This window comes from Oculina patagonica, chromosome 4 (assembly GCF_052425735.1).
Source record: "Oculina patagonica isolate OP01 chromosome 4, crgOcupat, whole genome shotgun sequence".
NCBI lineage: Eukaryota > Metazoa > Cnidaria > Anthozoa > Scleractinia > Oculinidae > Oculina > Oculina patagonica.
Genome location: NC_135761.1, coordinates 43,059,056 through 43,074,491, shown reverse-complemented (window position 1 = coordinate 43,074,491; position 15,436 = coordinate 43,059,056). Strand labels below are relative to the sequence as shown.

Below are 15,436 nucleotides of genomic sequence, written 5' to 3'. Positions count from 1 at the left end.
ATCTCCAAATTTTTAAAATTATTACAGAGCGTAGATAAGAATGAACTAAATAAATAAACATAACCACTACAATGTAGGGATTAAAAATTAGGTCTAGAGCAAATGCCATCCCCAGGTCTTCGTGTTTCATACATATTTTAAAGACATTACCTCTTTCTTAGAAATATCAAATTCCAGTGTTACTAACAGTGATTGTGATCATTGTTTGCATTTAAAGTGAACAAAGTTATCACCTCTTTCCTATTTGCTTCTTGCTCGTGCACCATCTTCGCATTTTCAAACTTCAATCGTGAAACCTGAAAAAGACCACATTAAAAGTAAACGTGGGGATGAATGTGTGAAAAAGAACGTTTAGGCCTTTAGCTTGTCTGTTTCACCCAAACAGCCTATTCTCCTTTTCGGTAATGTTGTTAACAAAGTAAGTGCCCTCTGACCTCAGTGATACTTCAAATAATATAACTCAGCAGCTTTTATCCTCTTTTACTTGTTTATAACGCAACATATTACCCACATTTTATCAATCTCTTATAATTAGCCTTTTCCAATTCCTTTTTCTTTTTTCTTCATTTCCACAGTTTGATAAGTAAAAATGAAAGAAGAAGCAAAGAAGAAGATCGAACAAAGAATGAACAAATGTCATACGGCTTTTAAGCTACAAATAAACACAAACACTCAGTCGATATAGGGAGTATATCATTTTAATAGATAATTATTGAGGCTCACAGCATTATTGGGTATATTGCAGCTGCCTAAACCGGAAAAAGAAAACTGGAATTGGATATTTCTAAAATTTGATATTTCTTAGAAATATCAAATTCCAGTTCTCTTTTTTCCCAATCATCGTTAGACCTAGCCACCTGAAACTTAACAGATGACATTGAAATTGTTTTTTGTATGCCATAGATGAGCCATCCCCGTGGATTTAAGCCCAGAGCCCATCCCATCTTCAGTAGCACGAGGCCACTTAGAGTATACCCAAGAGCAAAACACAGTGACTCCGGCCAGAGCTAGAAAACCAGAAAGTTCGATCCGGAGCTCTAGGGCACTGCCCATTAGGCCACCGCGCCTTACATTAATTGATGCTTACTTTAGCTACGATATTTCACAGCGCCGTTTTCGAAAATTGCAACAAATGACCCAAATTATTGCAGCATTACATAATATCTCAAAAAAGTCATTCCCTTGTTCTTAGCCATTGCCAAGAATTAATTTAGCAAAGAAAAGGAACGAAATAATGACCTTTTTCACTTGCAAGGTCTCATAAAATCACCTATTTATAAAAACGAGATAGTTACAAAAAATTCAAGTTGCCAAAAAGGAATTCGAAACACAAGCATTTCGATCTAAGAATTATATTATTGACCATTAACTATTCTCACAATGCAGTTCATCAATTGTTTTTATCCCGCTTATTCGAGAGAATGGTTATCAAAACATAAAACACTTAAACACTAAACACTAAAGTGTACGCGGCAAGACCGAAAGGTGGTCAGGGAATTCACTTAAATTTGTATATTGGCTTAGAGGAAATGTATAGATCGGTATTTTTAGACGTCAAGACTTTTTTCCTCTCACGAGGCCTTTTTCTGTAGCTTTACTTTTACTGTTGGATGTCTTAGAGTTTTGAAAATTCTCTAAAATTCAGCGTTCCTAAAAGTAATTTGTTTCACACGTATGGAAAAGAAAACGTGCAAATTCACGTCTTGTTAGTATTCAGCACGTGCAGTACAGCTCTACTTCTACCCATACTACCTTTCGGTCTTGCCGCGTGCACTTTTGAGCTCTTTCCAACAACCTTTCTAAAATGAGCTGAATATATGTCTTAAAACATTACGTGTACCTTTTTCTCAGCAATATCAAGTTCTAGTTCTTTCTTTTTTCTTTTATCATCTGACCTCTGCAACTGAAACATGCAAAACGATGTTAAAAGCAGCTTTTGTTAATAGTTAATTAAATTGCATTTTTTCACTATTTGACGTGGCAAACTAAAACATTCAAGATGATGTTTATAGCAGTTTTTATTTATAGTTTATTAACATCTCCGATGACGTAACTAGGCATTAAATTAAGCAAAGTAAAAAAAGAGTTATCAGTAGCTGAAAGCTTTGGCAGAAAGGGTGAAGCTCCCAACTCACAACTCTCTTTGCTGCTCTAACTCCCGTGGCACACCCTCTCATAGTTTTGCTCGACAGGGGAACGCTACCCAGTAATTAATACTAGTGACCTAAGGTAGGGGTATTATCAAAAGTGGCAATATCACTACAGAGTACTTATGAGAGGAGCACAAAAAAGTCACGAGGTATGTATTTACGCAAACGAAATCTAGTTTATGCTATACCGCCATAATTTTTATACTTCAAATAAAGGAAGTAAATATATTAATTTATTCATTTACAAATTCATTCATTAATTTATTTATTTCACCGTGTCATAAACTGATCCTCGTTTTATCAGTTTAGGTCATCGTGGAAAAATAATGTATCTTCTTAAATTTGATAATAACGCTACCTCCAGAATCATAACAAAATATATCGATCTCTTCAATAGGTACATAATAAATTGTTCTGAATATCACTGTTATCGCATAAGTTTGCATTGTAATTGCATGGCTTGTTATTAGGTAACTTGTTACTATAGTTGCTATATAACCTTTTTGTAAGTATACCAATACCTCCATTTGGAGTGTAAAGGGCTGATATTCGCTGATATGTCCTAACCACCGCAATGTCATCAGATACTGTCTGGCAAATATCACCGTTGACAGTGGTATTTGTCATTTTGCAATAATACAGTAGAGAATTAAAAAAACTACCTGATTCTTCAACTTCAAGGCCCCTTCATTCATAATTTCGAGCCTTGCCTTTGTTAAGGCCAACTAAAGACAACCACTAACAACTCGAAATTGGCAAGTCCGACCATTCGGTATATCCCAAAATAGCCATTTCAAAAGTGGCAAAACTTCACCTCGTATCCGCATTTTTATTAAATTTATTTAATAGCCTCATCCACAGCTTTTTTTACAATGGAATTTCTTTATAGAATACTAACAGCTGTTTGAAACGTTTCATTGCAAATGAGTAAGATGAATGACTGTTTTTTTGGCAGAAGAAATACAAAAGAGCAGCTGAATATATGTCTTAAGTCATAACGTATACCTCTTTCTCAGCAATATCAAGTTCTAGTTCTTTCTTTTTTCTTTCATCGTCTGACCTCTGTAACTGAAACATGCAAGACGATGTTAAAAGCAGCTTTTGTTAATAGTTAATTAAACTGCATTTTTTCACCATTTGACCTGGCCAACTAAAACATACAAGATGATGCTAATACCAGTTTTTATTCATAGTTAATTAACATATCTGATGACGTAACTAGGCATCAAATAAAGCAAAGTAAAAAAAGAACTATCAGTAGCTGAAAACTTTGGCAGAAAAGGCGAAGCTCCCGGCCCACAGCTCTTCCTGCTGCTCTTACTCCCTTGGCATACACTCCCTCAGTTTTGCTCGACAGGGCAACGATACCCAGCTATACAACCTTTATTGTAAGTAGACCAATGCCTCCGTTTTTAGTGTTTAGGGCAATAAAGATATGCTGTTACTGTTATTCATTCGTCCATTCATTCATTTATTCATTCAATCATTTATTCGCTGATATATCCTAAGTAACGCAAATGTCATCAGATACTGTCTGGCAAATATCACTGATGACAGTTTCTTGTTTACTCTGTAAGTGGAATTTGTCGATTTGCAATAATATAGTAAAGAAATTTAAAAACAAAACTACCTGATCCTTTAACTTTAAGGCCTCTTCATTCATGATTTCGAGTTTTGCCTTTGTTAAGGCCAACTAAAAACAACCAAAAATCAATGTTATTCGAAACGTACGTACACTGAATGAAACTGTGTCAGTTTGTCGTTCTTTCGTTAATTATTTGCTGCTTTTCTACTTTATTCACTTGCTCTTGTTGTGCGTTTAAAAGCATTATTAATTAAACTTTTCGCATCTATCCTTTTGTTTTGCGTAGTTAATTTTACTATGACATTTCTGTGGTTTTTGTAGGCACCGCTGATTATTTCATGTTCATAAAGCTCGCCAAATTAGCTGTTTTCAACCATTTTTTTGATGGAACTGTCGCTTCCCGCAGAAAAAATTTTACGCTGAGCGGCACTTGTCGCACTCATTTCCCATATAAGGTCAAACGTAGGTATATGAGCTGATAACCGGGATTCAGTGAACCAATCAGAAAGCTAGAGATGCAATATCCGTGATTGAGAATTTAATTAAGAAAACTAACAGCTGTTTAAAATGTTTCATTGCAAATGAGTAAGATGGATGACTGTTTTTGTCAGAAGAGCAGCGGATTAATAGTATTTTTGTCCCACTATTTGCTTCAGGAGTATGTTTCTTGCGGCAAATATACTGTGAACTTACCTCCACTCTTACAGTTGCCTCATTGTCGGACACCACTAAGAGCTAAACAAAAAAAAACTCAAGATTAATTTTTCAACAGTGACACGAGCATGGGACAAAGACAAAATTTTGAGTACCCGATCGCGCGACGGGAATCGAACTCGTGACCTCAAAGATACCGGTTGGGCGCTCTAACCAACTGAGCTACGAGAGACTCGTTGTGAGCTAGGCCATTTACCAGGATGATATGTGACATAGGTCCTGCATACTAGTCCCATGTTCGTGTCTTGTTGAAACGTTCATTTTCACTATTTATCACGGAGCTTAAAAACTAAAACTGTTTTACGAGATGGTATTAAAACTTCACTTACGTACAGACTTTCGCTATATGCAGAACCTCGAATATTTTTGCGATGAATTCAAAGAGAAACATAATTAAGGCTACTGAAAGGAAAGTATTCGTTAAAGTTAAAGTTAAGTATTATTACATTATGTCGTTCTCGCACGTAGCGTCGAACCTACAGTACAATTGCTGTAATATGTTTCCAACTAAAAGGAAAATGTTCTAGGTTTGTAGTCATGTAGAAGCTATACCTCATTTTTCACATCTTCAAACTGCTTTTGATTTTTAGCGGCTTCATCAATCAAAAAGGCTGTCTATAGCAAATAAAATGTTCAAAATTTATAGTTAAGTTTACAGTACAATTTTTATTGAACTTGTAATACATATCGAGCATCAAAACAGTATGTTACTTCGCTAAAAGTAATATAGTGACATGCTTAGGAAAGGATACACTTACAAGAAGGGAAAACAATAACAAGTGAATTATGAGGAGAAAGAAAATCGCGTGGACTCGAACAGTTTGGACAGCATAACTTATTGACAAGTTAATCCTTGTAAACAAAATATTAGAGATATAGATTTTCCACATCTACCATGAGTTTCCTCCTTTTAACACAACGTTTTCAACTATTCCCCAGCAGATGAATTCGTCCGTTTGCAACACTAGCAAATAGAAGAAGCATTTAAAAAATACCTCTTTCTTAAACTTCGAGGCTTGTTGATCCATTATGTCAAGTTTGGCCTTTGCTAATGCCAACTAAAAAACAAAACATGAATCCAAATTAATATTATTAAAAATATCAAATGGCTTCGAATCTACCCTAATTCTCGATATTTTTACGATGTTATATACCTGTCCAGAAAATGCTTATGACTGTTTAAAACAGGTAAGGTAAATGACTGATTTTCCAGAAAAAAATATACAGACCAAAGGTATTTTTCCTTAATATCATATTTAGTTTGTCTCAATTTTTGTTTTTGGAATACTTTCTTAGCGAAAATAAAAATAAAAATGAATTACCTCCACCCTGAAAGTTGCCTCATTGTTGGACATTACGGAGAGCTGGACACAAGAGATTAATGGAATTTGTTTCAATACGATGGCGCCATAACAAATACTATTTATTATAAACGAAAAAATAATCTTGTCACAAGGTCTGCGAAGCAAGCTCGTTGTCTCGTGAGTGCAAATTGTCTAATCACGTGACAACAAATGGTCAAAAATGGCGGGAAGATCATAGCTTCAATCTCTGTCCAGCGTTGGGCGTTGACGTCTGATTTGGATAGCCTCTTTGATTTTCCCTTCGACATCTACCGACTCTTTATCAAGAAGATTGACTTAAAGAGTCTGTAGATATGAAAAGGAAAATCAAGGAGGCCATCCACATCAGACGTCAACGCCCAACGCTGAACAGAGACGAGGCTATGATCTTCCCGCCATTTTGACCATCTGTTGTCACGTGCATTCACGAGACAACGCGAGCTCACTGTAATCGCTGATGAAGACAGTGCTATACAGTCGAAAGCTTCGCTTGCAATTTTTTCAGACCTCGTGACAAGAATATTTTTTTTTCGTTTATTTATACACCAAGGTCAAGAATGAGCGTACAGTCTTACTTTTTATTATTATTTATATAAGCTTTAGCTTTGTACGGTCCTTTTTGGCATAGGCAGAAAAATGAAATTCAAATAATATTTTCTCTGGCATGAATTCATATTAACACAAGCAAGTATCGTTAAGCATGATATCATGTCTATTATTGACAAATTATTGAACTACGTTTTTCTTACACCTGTCCTTATTGAATTAGTGTAGAGCAATCTCTAGTTTGATAAGTGTAACATTTTTGTGTCCTTAGTATTCTTTAAGCTATGCCACAGTTTTTGTATTATCTAATTGCCTTTGGGCTTTGGCGGTCTTATTTCTTAAAGTGGCTGTCTGATATCTATAAATAATTTTCCTCGCAGAGCCTTTGTTTTAATTGTCAAAGCTGCCATAGGGGAAAGGAAATTTTAACAAGAGGCAGTGTTTCATTGGGATAACCAAACACCAAGAAGAGAGTTGAAAATACGATGCACAGCGAAGGCGTCTAAGGCCCCGTCCACACTGACCCGGGTAAATCTGAAAACGCATCCTTTTTTTCTCCGGTTAGGCCAACCGTCCACACTGAACCGGCGTTTTCGGTCACCGAAAACGGAGCTTTTCAAAAACGCTCACCAAAGAAGTGTATCGTTTTCAAATTTACCCGGTTAATATGGACGGAAAACATTTTACGCGGCGTTTTTAAATATCTCCGTTTTCAAATTTACCCGGGTCAGTGTGGACGGGGCCTAAATAGCCGATGAAACATTGTCTCCAGAGTTTGTTAATGTTAATTATTTTCGCGGGAATTAATTTTCGCGATTTTCGCGATTTTTTGAAAATCCCGAAATTAAAGACTCGCGAAAATTTATTTTAAACGTTTTCTATTGTATTTTTTATGTAAGTTACGAATTTTTGGCAAAATAGCAAAAATTAAGTCCCGCGAAATATGCCCGTTTCTTTTTTCGCGAAATTAAGTTCCCGAGAAAATAAGTAACAATAAGGTACATTTTCTTATCGAAAAACAAACTACGAAAAAATCGGAGAAGAAATCGAACAAATATGCTCCTTTCTTAGAAGATGTTTTAATTACGTAGAGAAAGACAAGAAAAACCTTGCAGGAAAGTGAAATGCCTAACGCTCGCGACATAATCTTACGTCCTTGAAGCCACGTTCCAATCTGCTTTTGCTTCTAACAGCTTCGCCTTTTTACATTAAAAGACGAAGCCCTTAGAAGGAAAAGCAGGTTGGATCAATAGATAATAAATAATACTCTTTAGATAATTTAGAATGTAATATTTACAATAATTGTATAGTGGCAGGTTATATTGATAAATGTTTTTCTCTGAATATATGGATTAAAGAAGTAAAAGTAAAAATAACACTTTCGTAAACTTCGATGCCTCCTCGAGAAGAATCATAGATAATGTAAGAGTTATTTTTACTTTTTTATTTACTTGACATTATGGATGAGTCGTCGTCCATAATGTCAAGTTTTCCTTCTCTAAAGGCTAACCTAAGATGACTAAAAATTAATTATTATTCAACAATATTTATTGCTGGTTAAAATTCTTCATTGTTTATTGGTTGAATGAACGACTTTGATTTAAAAAAAATACAACCGTGAAAGGGCTTTGAGTTATAAAATATGAATAGTTCCGGTTAGTAGGTTGCTGGTAGGCAATACACTTTCAACTTACCTAAGACACAAGAAATTAACGAGCTTTGTTCTTATGAAATGAAAAATTACTACTAGCTTTGTATCTTCGTATGCGATACAAAAAAGCCTCAAAACTTTAAACAATGTTGTTCTTAAATGAGGCAGTCAAAAAAATGAATTTTCATGCGGATTATTGATAATTAATACTTTCGTTTTCTTTAAGCAGATCTGTCTCATTTCTAGCAATTGAATAGATTAACCTTATACAGACCTTATACTAAGTGGTATATGTTACATTACTTATAGAGAAAGTAAAACTTAGGAATAAAGGAAGCTGGGATAATTAAAGCAAAGTGAAATGCCACCAGTTTGTAGACTGCTATAAACTTCACCTCGTCTAAGGCATCCTTTAATCATTAAAGGAGGAAGTTGCGAAAAGTCAAAGTAAATCGAATTTACTTTGACTTTTCGCAACTTCCTCCTTCAACATGGCTATCTAAAAACAATAATGTATTGCAGAAAGTTAATCACAAGCTATTTAATCTAGAGAGAGCACGCTTATCTATTTTTATCTAAATGTTAAGGTTTCCAAACTAGGTTAGTGGAGTATACATGTTATTCGCTGGCAGATTAACAGCACAAGAAGGTTAACGTTAGCTCCTTAGAATAATCTCTGGGTTATTACGTTTAAAGAGAAGTACAATGCCACCAATTTGTAGACTGCTATAAACTTTACCTCGTCTAGGGCATCATTTAGCTTATTTTGGTTTTTCGCATTTTCCTTCTTCAACACGTCTATCTAAAAAGAGTAATGTAATACAGAAAGTTAATCACAAGCTATTTAGTCTAGAGAAAGCACGCTTATGTATTTTTATCTAAAAGTTAAGGTTTCCAAACTAGGTTAATGGAATGAACATGTAATTTTCTGGCAGCATCACAGCATGAAAATTGGGATTTACGTGAAATTAAAGGTGGTTAAATCCGGTGTAAAGATGATTATCCAACTTTACACCATCAATTAAATGTTTTCATTTTGTGAATAACAGCACAAGGTTAGTTTCCTTAGAATAATGTCATTGTTATTATGTTTAAAGAAAAGTACAATGGCACCAATTTGTAGACATCTGGAGACCTTACCTCTTTCAATGCACTTCCCAATTTCTGTTCCTTTTTAAAAGCTTCAGCCTTTAACATTAAGATCTAAAAAATGAGTATTGATGCAGATAGTTTATCGCTTAGACCTTTAGCTTTTGTTAGTTGGTTGGTTTGGTTTTGTAATTAACCAAAAACGTCTCTGTATCTATTCATAAATAATGTTTTGTTTAAAAGCTTGACCTGGTATGGACGAACTGTTGTTGAAATCTAAACTGAAAGTAATATTTTGCAGGGAAAACAGCACAAAATTACAAGTTCAATACACCAAAATCTCTCCGGCAGCAAACTAACGATTTTGTTTTTTTGCTGCCGTCAATCAACGAGCTATAAGACAGAAATAAACAAAATGGATCAAAATCTACCAACCACAATTTATGGACTTGACCTTTTGACCCGGTTGAAGTAAACTACTGTTTCTCGAGAGTTCCGCTAAGATGACTGACGGCAAAAATGGCGCAAACCGTTGGTCGAGGATTGAATTTCAGCAATAATGCCCAAAATGTTTCAGTGCAAATCAGTTATATTTTGTTCTTATGCATGGTAGTGTGCTCATTTCTGATACGCTTTGTATTTTGTGAGTTTCTCAACAAATACGGTTGAAATTTAAGCTTACCTCCACATCACGAAACGTCTCACTGTTATCAGCCACAGAAAGCTAAGTAAAAAAGAGAAAAACTTGTATCTACATATCGGTTTGTAATTCGATCAAAACAGCAGTGTATTTTTTCAGGTAAAGGTTCATTGGTAATTCAAGCACCTCTAATTTCGTCAAAAACACGACGCGCAGCGGAATATTTTTGACGATTTTTTTTTCGGGTTTGGATATCCTGATGAAATACTGTCTTCCGTGTTAGATATACAGATACTATGTCTTTATCCAATTATCATCTTACATTTGTATTTTTTCCTTCTTCATTCAGTCGTTTTATTTGTTTAAGTTACCCGTCTTACCTTATTTTCTCTTGCCAGTTTTGCAAGTCGGGCATTAGCTCTGCCCAGGTCATTTCTGATGTTCAGTCGCGCACGCCTGTGCACGTAAACGTCTCTCTAAGAGAAAAATGAAATAAATTTAAGTTAGACAGTGGAAGGATGAAGAGATGAGGCAACTTTGCGTGCAAATGGTATCCAGGAATATCATCCTTTATGTAGATTAACTGTTGTATCATCGTTTAAACAAGTGCAGATTTTATAACGCCGTTTACAGTTTCTATGGCAAGACAGTACAACTATGGTGACGCTTAACCACTTTGATAGCTTATTACAACTAAGATAGCCGAGATTTGGGGATATGAAAACAGCACTGTTGTGAGTATTCGCCAAATTGTAATTTGTATTCACCGTTGTAAGATTTCGAATAGTGAAATTTAGTATAGTAAGACAGGCTGCACGATAACCTGTTGTCAATGGTTACACGGCAGAACTCCACTGTTTGGCCAAAATCTATAAGCATGAAAGCGTAACTGTAAATCCAAACTTTTAAATCGGATATTTTAGTCTCCTCATCAGTGCAAATGTTTGCTTTTAGGTGGCTCATTAGTCTAAAAATAGCAATTTTTGTATTACATGAACTTATGGCTCTCCGTAGCGTAGCTCGAGAGTAACTTGATCGAACTTAATTAAATAAAAAGTGCTAAAATAATTACCTCCAATTTCATGCAAAGTTTCCGATACTCTGTCACCTTCAATAGGAGCCTCTCCTTTTCCTTGTCTAATGAAAACAGCAAACCAGAAAAATACAAGTCCTCTGCTGAACCGGGTTTTTTAATGTACGATTAGGATAATACAGGATTAGATCGATTTTTTGTAACTTCTAAGCAAGGATTTCTCTTCTAATAATTTCTTTTCCTTGGTTTTAACTCCATTTATACTTGAGCAATAAAACACATTTATTCAAACGAAAATGAACCTTGAATTATTTTTTTAATCTTGGGTAAGTGCCAATCCGCCTTTAAAAAACCCGACACTGAAGTTTAAGAAGAAAAACACAGTTTCCAGGATGAGACCTTCAAGTCAGATAGAAAGGTTCTTAGTTTAAACAGAAAAAACCTTGTCGATTATTGACTTATAATATACTGATATCCGGAGTGTGAACCAATCAGATAGCTTGAAATGCAAAATAAGTAAGTGAAGAGACAAAGTTAGTACCTTTGTATCCTACTGCTTTCAAAAACAGCCATCCCTAGAAAACAAAAAGGAATTCAATCGAAAAGGTCGCAAACATTATCTCAATAAATCCGAAATAACTAAATTACGCAATTTGTGTCTGTTTTAATACATACCAATAAATATCCAAATAGAACAGTAGTAAGCAATGTAGCCAAGGAAAGTGCTTTAAGCTAGACGAAAAGAACACAAAAAAGAACACTGAAAGCGGTTTAGAAGTAAGCAGTTACCATTCTCGTCTCCACAGCCGTTTGTCTCCCTTAGCCGGCTGAGCCTGGGACAAGAGGAACAAGTGATTCTGGGACACATAATTTTATTTGATAGTTTTTTCAAAAAGGAAATGTAAATTTCGCCAATCAAATGAACCGTTTTAAAATCCCTTTGCTGTTAAGGAATTTACTACGGTTGATTTGATTGGCTAGATTTAAATTTTCAGGCTAAACTAACTAAGTGCTGTATTATATACAAACGTTTACAGGGGCATGTACCCACCTATCTGAAAAGCTTACTTAAGCTTACTAGCGAGACTCATTCACGAAATACAAGATATGCCAACTTTAATATTGTTCATCCAATTATAAAACGATTAACTGAAGGTGGCAGAACTTTTACCGTGACTGCTTGTAAAGAATGGAACAGCCTACCCCTATTTATGCGAAAATTATCAACGATTAAAGCTTTTAGGAACTCTCTTTGGAAGAGAATTTTTAAAGAACAGCAGCTTTTAAATCATTTTATTCTGTAATTTAGTTACACTTTTACTCTTTTTATCTTTTTAATATTTTATCTCGTATTTCTTGTATTTTTATTCGTAATATTTCATAGTTTATCCATAGTTTTAATATTCGTATTGTTCTGTGTATTTTTATATTTTATTGTAAATAATTATTGAGGGCCACTGGTTTGTTAGTGTTTTAATGCTATTTTAGTGCTACCCTCGTTAAATAAAGACTTTACTTACTTACTGTGTTCAAAATCTTGACCATCAAATCATGTGTTTCCAGAGCCACTTGCTCCTCGTTCCCCAGGCCCAGCCGGCTAAGAGGGACAAATTAGCTGTCGGTGGGCGAGTTTGTTTTCAAATTTGCAGTGCTTGTCATGAGGAGCAATGTTGTAATCTGCTTGCATTCAGTTCAACAATTTTCTAGTTGTTGGCTGTATGTGTTAACAAAGAAAACTGCGAGAACTGAACTTACGTAATGTGGCGTGCCCCCGTGCAGCTCCAAGGGCACGCCTCGACATTTGTTTATTCATATTTCAAAAGTTGTAGTTTAGTGTTTCGCATAGTTTTGTGCAGTTAAACGAACTCTTGCTACGTCCGTCGTTGATTTAGCCGGAATTAGGGGTAAGTGTCTCAGTTCTGTTTTGTTTCGTTTTGCTGTACCTTCAGGAACTAATACTAGAATTATTCATCACTGTTTTGCAGTGATTTGACGAACACTCGAACTGTAAGCCGTCAACTTCTGGACGCAAATCGAACTTGTACAAATCCCCGATAAATAAACAGTCAAAACAGTATGTATCTCGTCAATATTTACCTCCAAGTAAATAACTTTCAGTAATTCCTCCGCGGCGTCACAACTGAAAGCTGCTGTGATCTTAAAGTATCCATTCTAACACATTAAAAAAAATTATTTTAAATTAGTGGAATGGAATTGATTTGTTGCTATTTGGAGTACTATAACGTTAGAATCATTGCAAATTGCAGATAACAAAGGTCTTGAAAATAGAGATATTTTACACCGTTTAGTCATACCTTCAACATGTAGAAAGCGAATATTTCATAAAACGGCCATAAATGGCAGAAAACAAAATTTATATCATTTAAACTGGTTTGGGATGTTAAAGCATAGTTAATCGAGGGAAATGGTTAGGAAATCCGGCAAAGTTCTTTGTTGTATGTTTTTGTTCGCTGTTTTGGGGGTTGACCCTGCACAAAACCTGACAAAATACAATAGGTGGTTACGTGTGTTCATGCATCTAACGAATGGAAACACTGCGATTCCATAATTCATGCATAGTGTATGAGCGCAAAACAAAAGATGTGCAGGGTCGTGGACCTTTCAACATAAATCTTGGCTTCTTTGTTTGTTTCTTTGATGTTTGCCGGGTTTCCTAACCATTTCCCTCTATTAACAATGGTTAAAGTTTAAATTCTCTTTTCATAAATGAATGGATATTGTGGGACTTGTGGTAACGCTCTGTGCACTCTAGCTGTGAGAAGAAAATTTAGCGATTTTATTCAGGGATGGGCAATTTCTATTTCATATTTGAGAACCAGCTTTTAAAAAAAATGCAAAAGAGGAAAATAACTTTTTTGTCCTCCTCGTTTTTAAATAAATAAGCTTATGTATTAAATGAATTATTTTCACCATCCAGGCGGCGCTCAATCTTGGTGCCAGAGGTAGCAATTTTTTACTACTGGTGATAAAAAAACGCTGCTGCGAATTTAATGCCGATATTCTAAAACAAAGGAGGGAAAAAAATGCTTCTAAATAAGTTTAGTGAATAATTCAATATTTTAGGTGGCAATAAGATGCTCGATAGGAATATAAAATGTTTGTCAGCCTTTGTTAAAGCACGAACATTTTTTAAAGAGTAACCACAGAAAACTAATCGGTAATTCATTTCGCCGGCATTGTAACCAAACTAACTGTTAATAAACAAACCTGGAAGAAAGGCAAATTACTTTCCCTTACGTCTTTTTCTGTGTTATGGAACACATGGGGATCATCTATGGATAAATTGAAAAGACAATAACTTGTTTTTTTTTTTTTTACCGCTACAGTTGGCTTTCCGCGATAGCTAAGTTTTATTTCTTGTTCGATTCATTTTACTTATCGCGCGCATCCCGTAAAATGAATCGATGCAAATTGACTTGAATTTTACAACGACCCGTCAGAACCAACAAAGAGCTGAAAGCAAAACCATTGTACAAAACCTTTTCTTCGAAAATTCCGGTAAGCCCATACGTTTTTACATGCCTAAGCTTAAGTAAAAAGGGAGCGTTTTACGGCCTTAAATTTAAATGAAAATTCAGACAAAATGAAAAGTTCAAACTTTTTTTAACGCGAGATCATTTAGTGAGACAAATGATGATTTCTTCAGCTTTCAACCTTACCTTTGTTATAAACTAGTCGTGCTATTAGCAGAACCAATATAACTCTGAAAACCAGCCGACAATTCATCTTGAATGTTTCAGTTAACCATCTTTAAATGGTTTCACCACCGAACGAAATTTTTTCTGCGCGCGCGGTTTTTTCTTTGTTACGTCACGTAATGAGGACCGTTAAATGATCTCGTTATGACGCGTAATTAAAATTTACATTTCTCCGAAAACGCTTGCTTTTTCTAGATCAAAGAGCTCTTCGAGCCACGACTGAATTTTTTTGCCAAGTTTAAAAGTTTAGTTTTCATTCCTTGAAAATTTATGAGCAGCAGGTGATTCAAACATTCCTTTGATGCACATGATAACAGATAAACGGCGGAATGTCAATTACATTGATATAAGATATTTTCGTCTCACGTGACTAAATGCGCATAAGTAGCGCAGTCGGGTAGGCATCTGACTGCGGATCGAGAGGTCGCGAGTTCGAATCCCAGAGGGGAGAGTTTTTTTCTTTTTTCCTTTTTTTTTCTTTTTTTAACCCATAGTACTAAAATGGTTTGTTTATTATATCGCTCCGTAGGTATGCATTGCAGAATAATTTACATGTAGGCTGTTAAGTAATAACGCTGTAAAAAAAAATATTAGACTGATTCAGGTACAAATGTAATATTGTGCTGTTTCATCTGAAAAGCTTTTCCTTTTCTTGGGAACAAGCAGCCACGCACTCGATTTTAGCCAACGCTCTGGTTTCTAGATAGATCCATCGCTTATGAAGCTTATGTGAAACCCGATTTAGTTTTCGAATGCTCCTACATTCGACTACATGTACTACGCTAGCTCGAAAGATAGACACGAAAGTCATCGATCGATTAATGCAGATTACTGGCTCTCAATGTTCACTTTTTTGGCAGTCGATTACTTAATTCTTCACGTAATTGTCAGCCATATTTTGTTTCTTTGCTTCTGGTTTTTCTTGTAAACCCCTTAAATTTAAAAGACCGCCTTTATACGGCCGCT

The 15,436-nt window shown here is 35.3% G+C and overlaps 2 protein-coding genes and 1 long non-coding RNA gene across 11 annotated transcripts in view; 1 reads left to right on the top strand and 2 right to left on the bottom strand.

Annotated features, from left to right (window-relative positions):
* The window catches only part of LOC144650256 (uncharacterized), a 66,858-nt gene extending 66,304 nt beyond the window's left edge, over positions 1-554 (bottom strand). Inside the window, exon 1 of one of the 7 annotated variants that reach the window (XM_078509922.1) lies at positions 234-554. In XM_078509922.1, coding sequence (XP_078366048.1) covers positions 234-266 — 33 coding nt within the window. In that variant the 5' untranslated portion in view covers positions 267-554. The remainder of the gene's footprint in view (positions 1-233) is intronic. The other 6 variants (XM_078509921.1, XM_078509920.1, XM_078509923.1 and 3 more) reach the window with 6 other exon arrangements.
* Positions 1-15,436, top strand: part of LOC144650298 (uncharacterized) — a 41,396-nt gene that overhangs the window by 11,840 nt on the left and 14,120 nt on the right. The gene's annotated exons all lie outside the window — the stretch shown is intronic.
* On the bottom strand, positions 1,789-14,573 carry LOC144650244 (uncharacterized). Of its 3 annotated transcripts, none has more exons than XM_078509902.1 (17): positions 14,432-14,573; positions 13,980-14,044; positions 12,849-12,923; positions 11,427-11,483; positions 11,293-11,326; positions 10,791-10,855; positions 10,099-10,194; positions 9,761-9,802; positions 9,130-9,192; positions 8,729-8,791; positions 5,772-5,813; positions 5,445-5,507; positions 5,002-5,064; positions 4,429-4,470; positions 3,781-3,843; positions 3,156-3,218; positions 1,789-1,903 (listed from the first exon to the last, which is right to left on the bottom strand). In XM_078509902.1, exons 1-17 carry the CDS (start codon positions 14,496-14,498, stop codon positions 1,823-1,825), a joined length of 1,044 nt encoding a protein of 347 aa, XP_078366028.1. In that variant the 5' UTR covers positions 14,499-14,573; the 3' UTR covers positions 1,789-1,822. The 3 variants fall into 3 exon arrangements, with proteins under 3 accessions (XP_078366028.1, XP_078366030.1, XP_078366031.1); XM_078509904.1 differs by having other exon boundaries at positions 9,130-9,177; XM_078509905.1 differs by lacking the exon at positions 5,772-5,813.

Coding starts and splice junctions, on each gene's coding strand:
- LOC144650244 (XM_078509902.1), bottom strand. CDS start 14,498: ATGAATTGTCGGCTGGTTTTCAGAGTTATATTGGTTCTGCTAATAGCA. Junction 4,471..5,001: donor TTGAAGATGTGAAAAATGAG/GTATAGCTTCTA, acceptor TTTTTTGTTTAG/CTCTTAGTGGTGTCCGACAA. Junction 3,844..4,428: donor AGGCAACTGTAAGAGTGGAG/GTAAGTTCACAG, acceptor GGTTGTTTTTAG/TTGGCCTTAACAAAGGCAAA.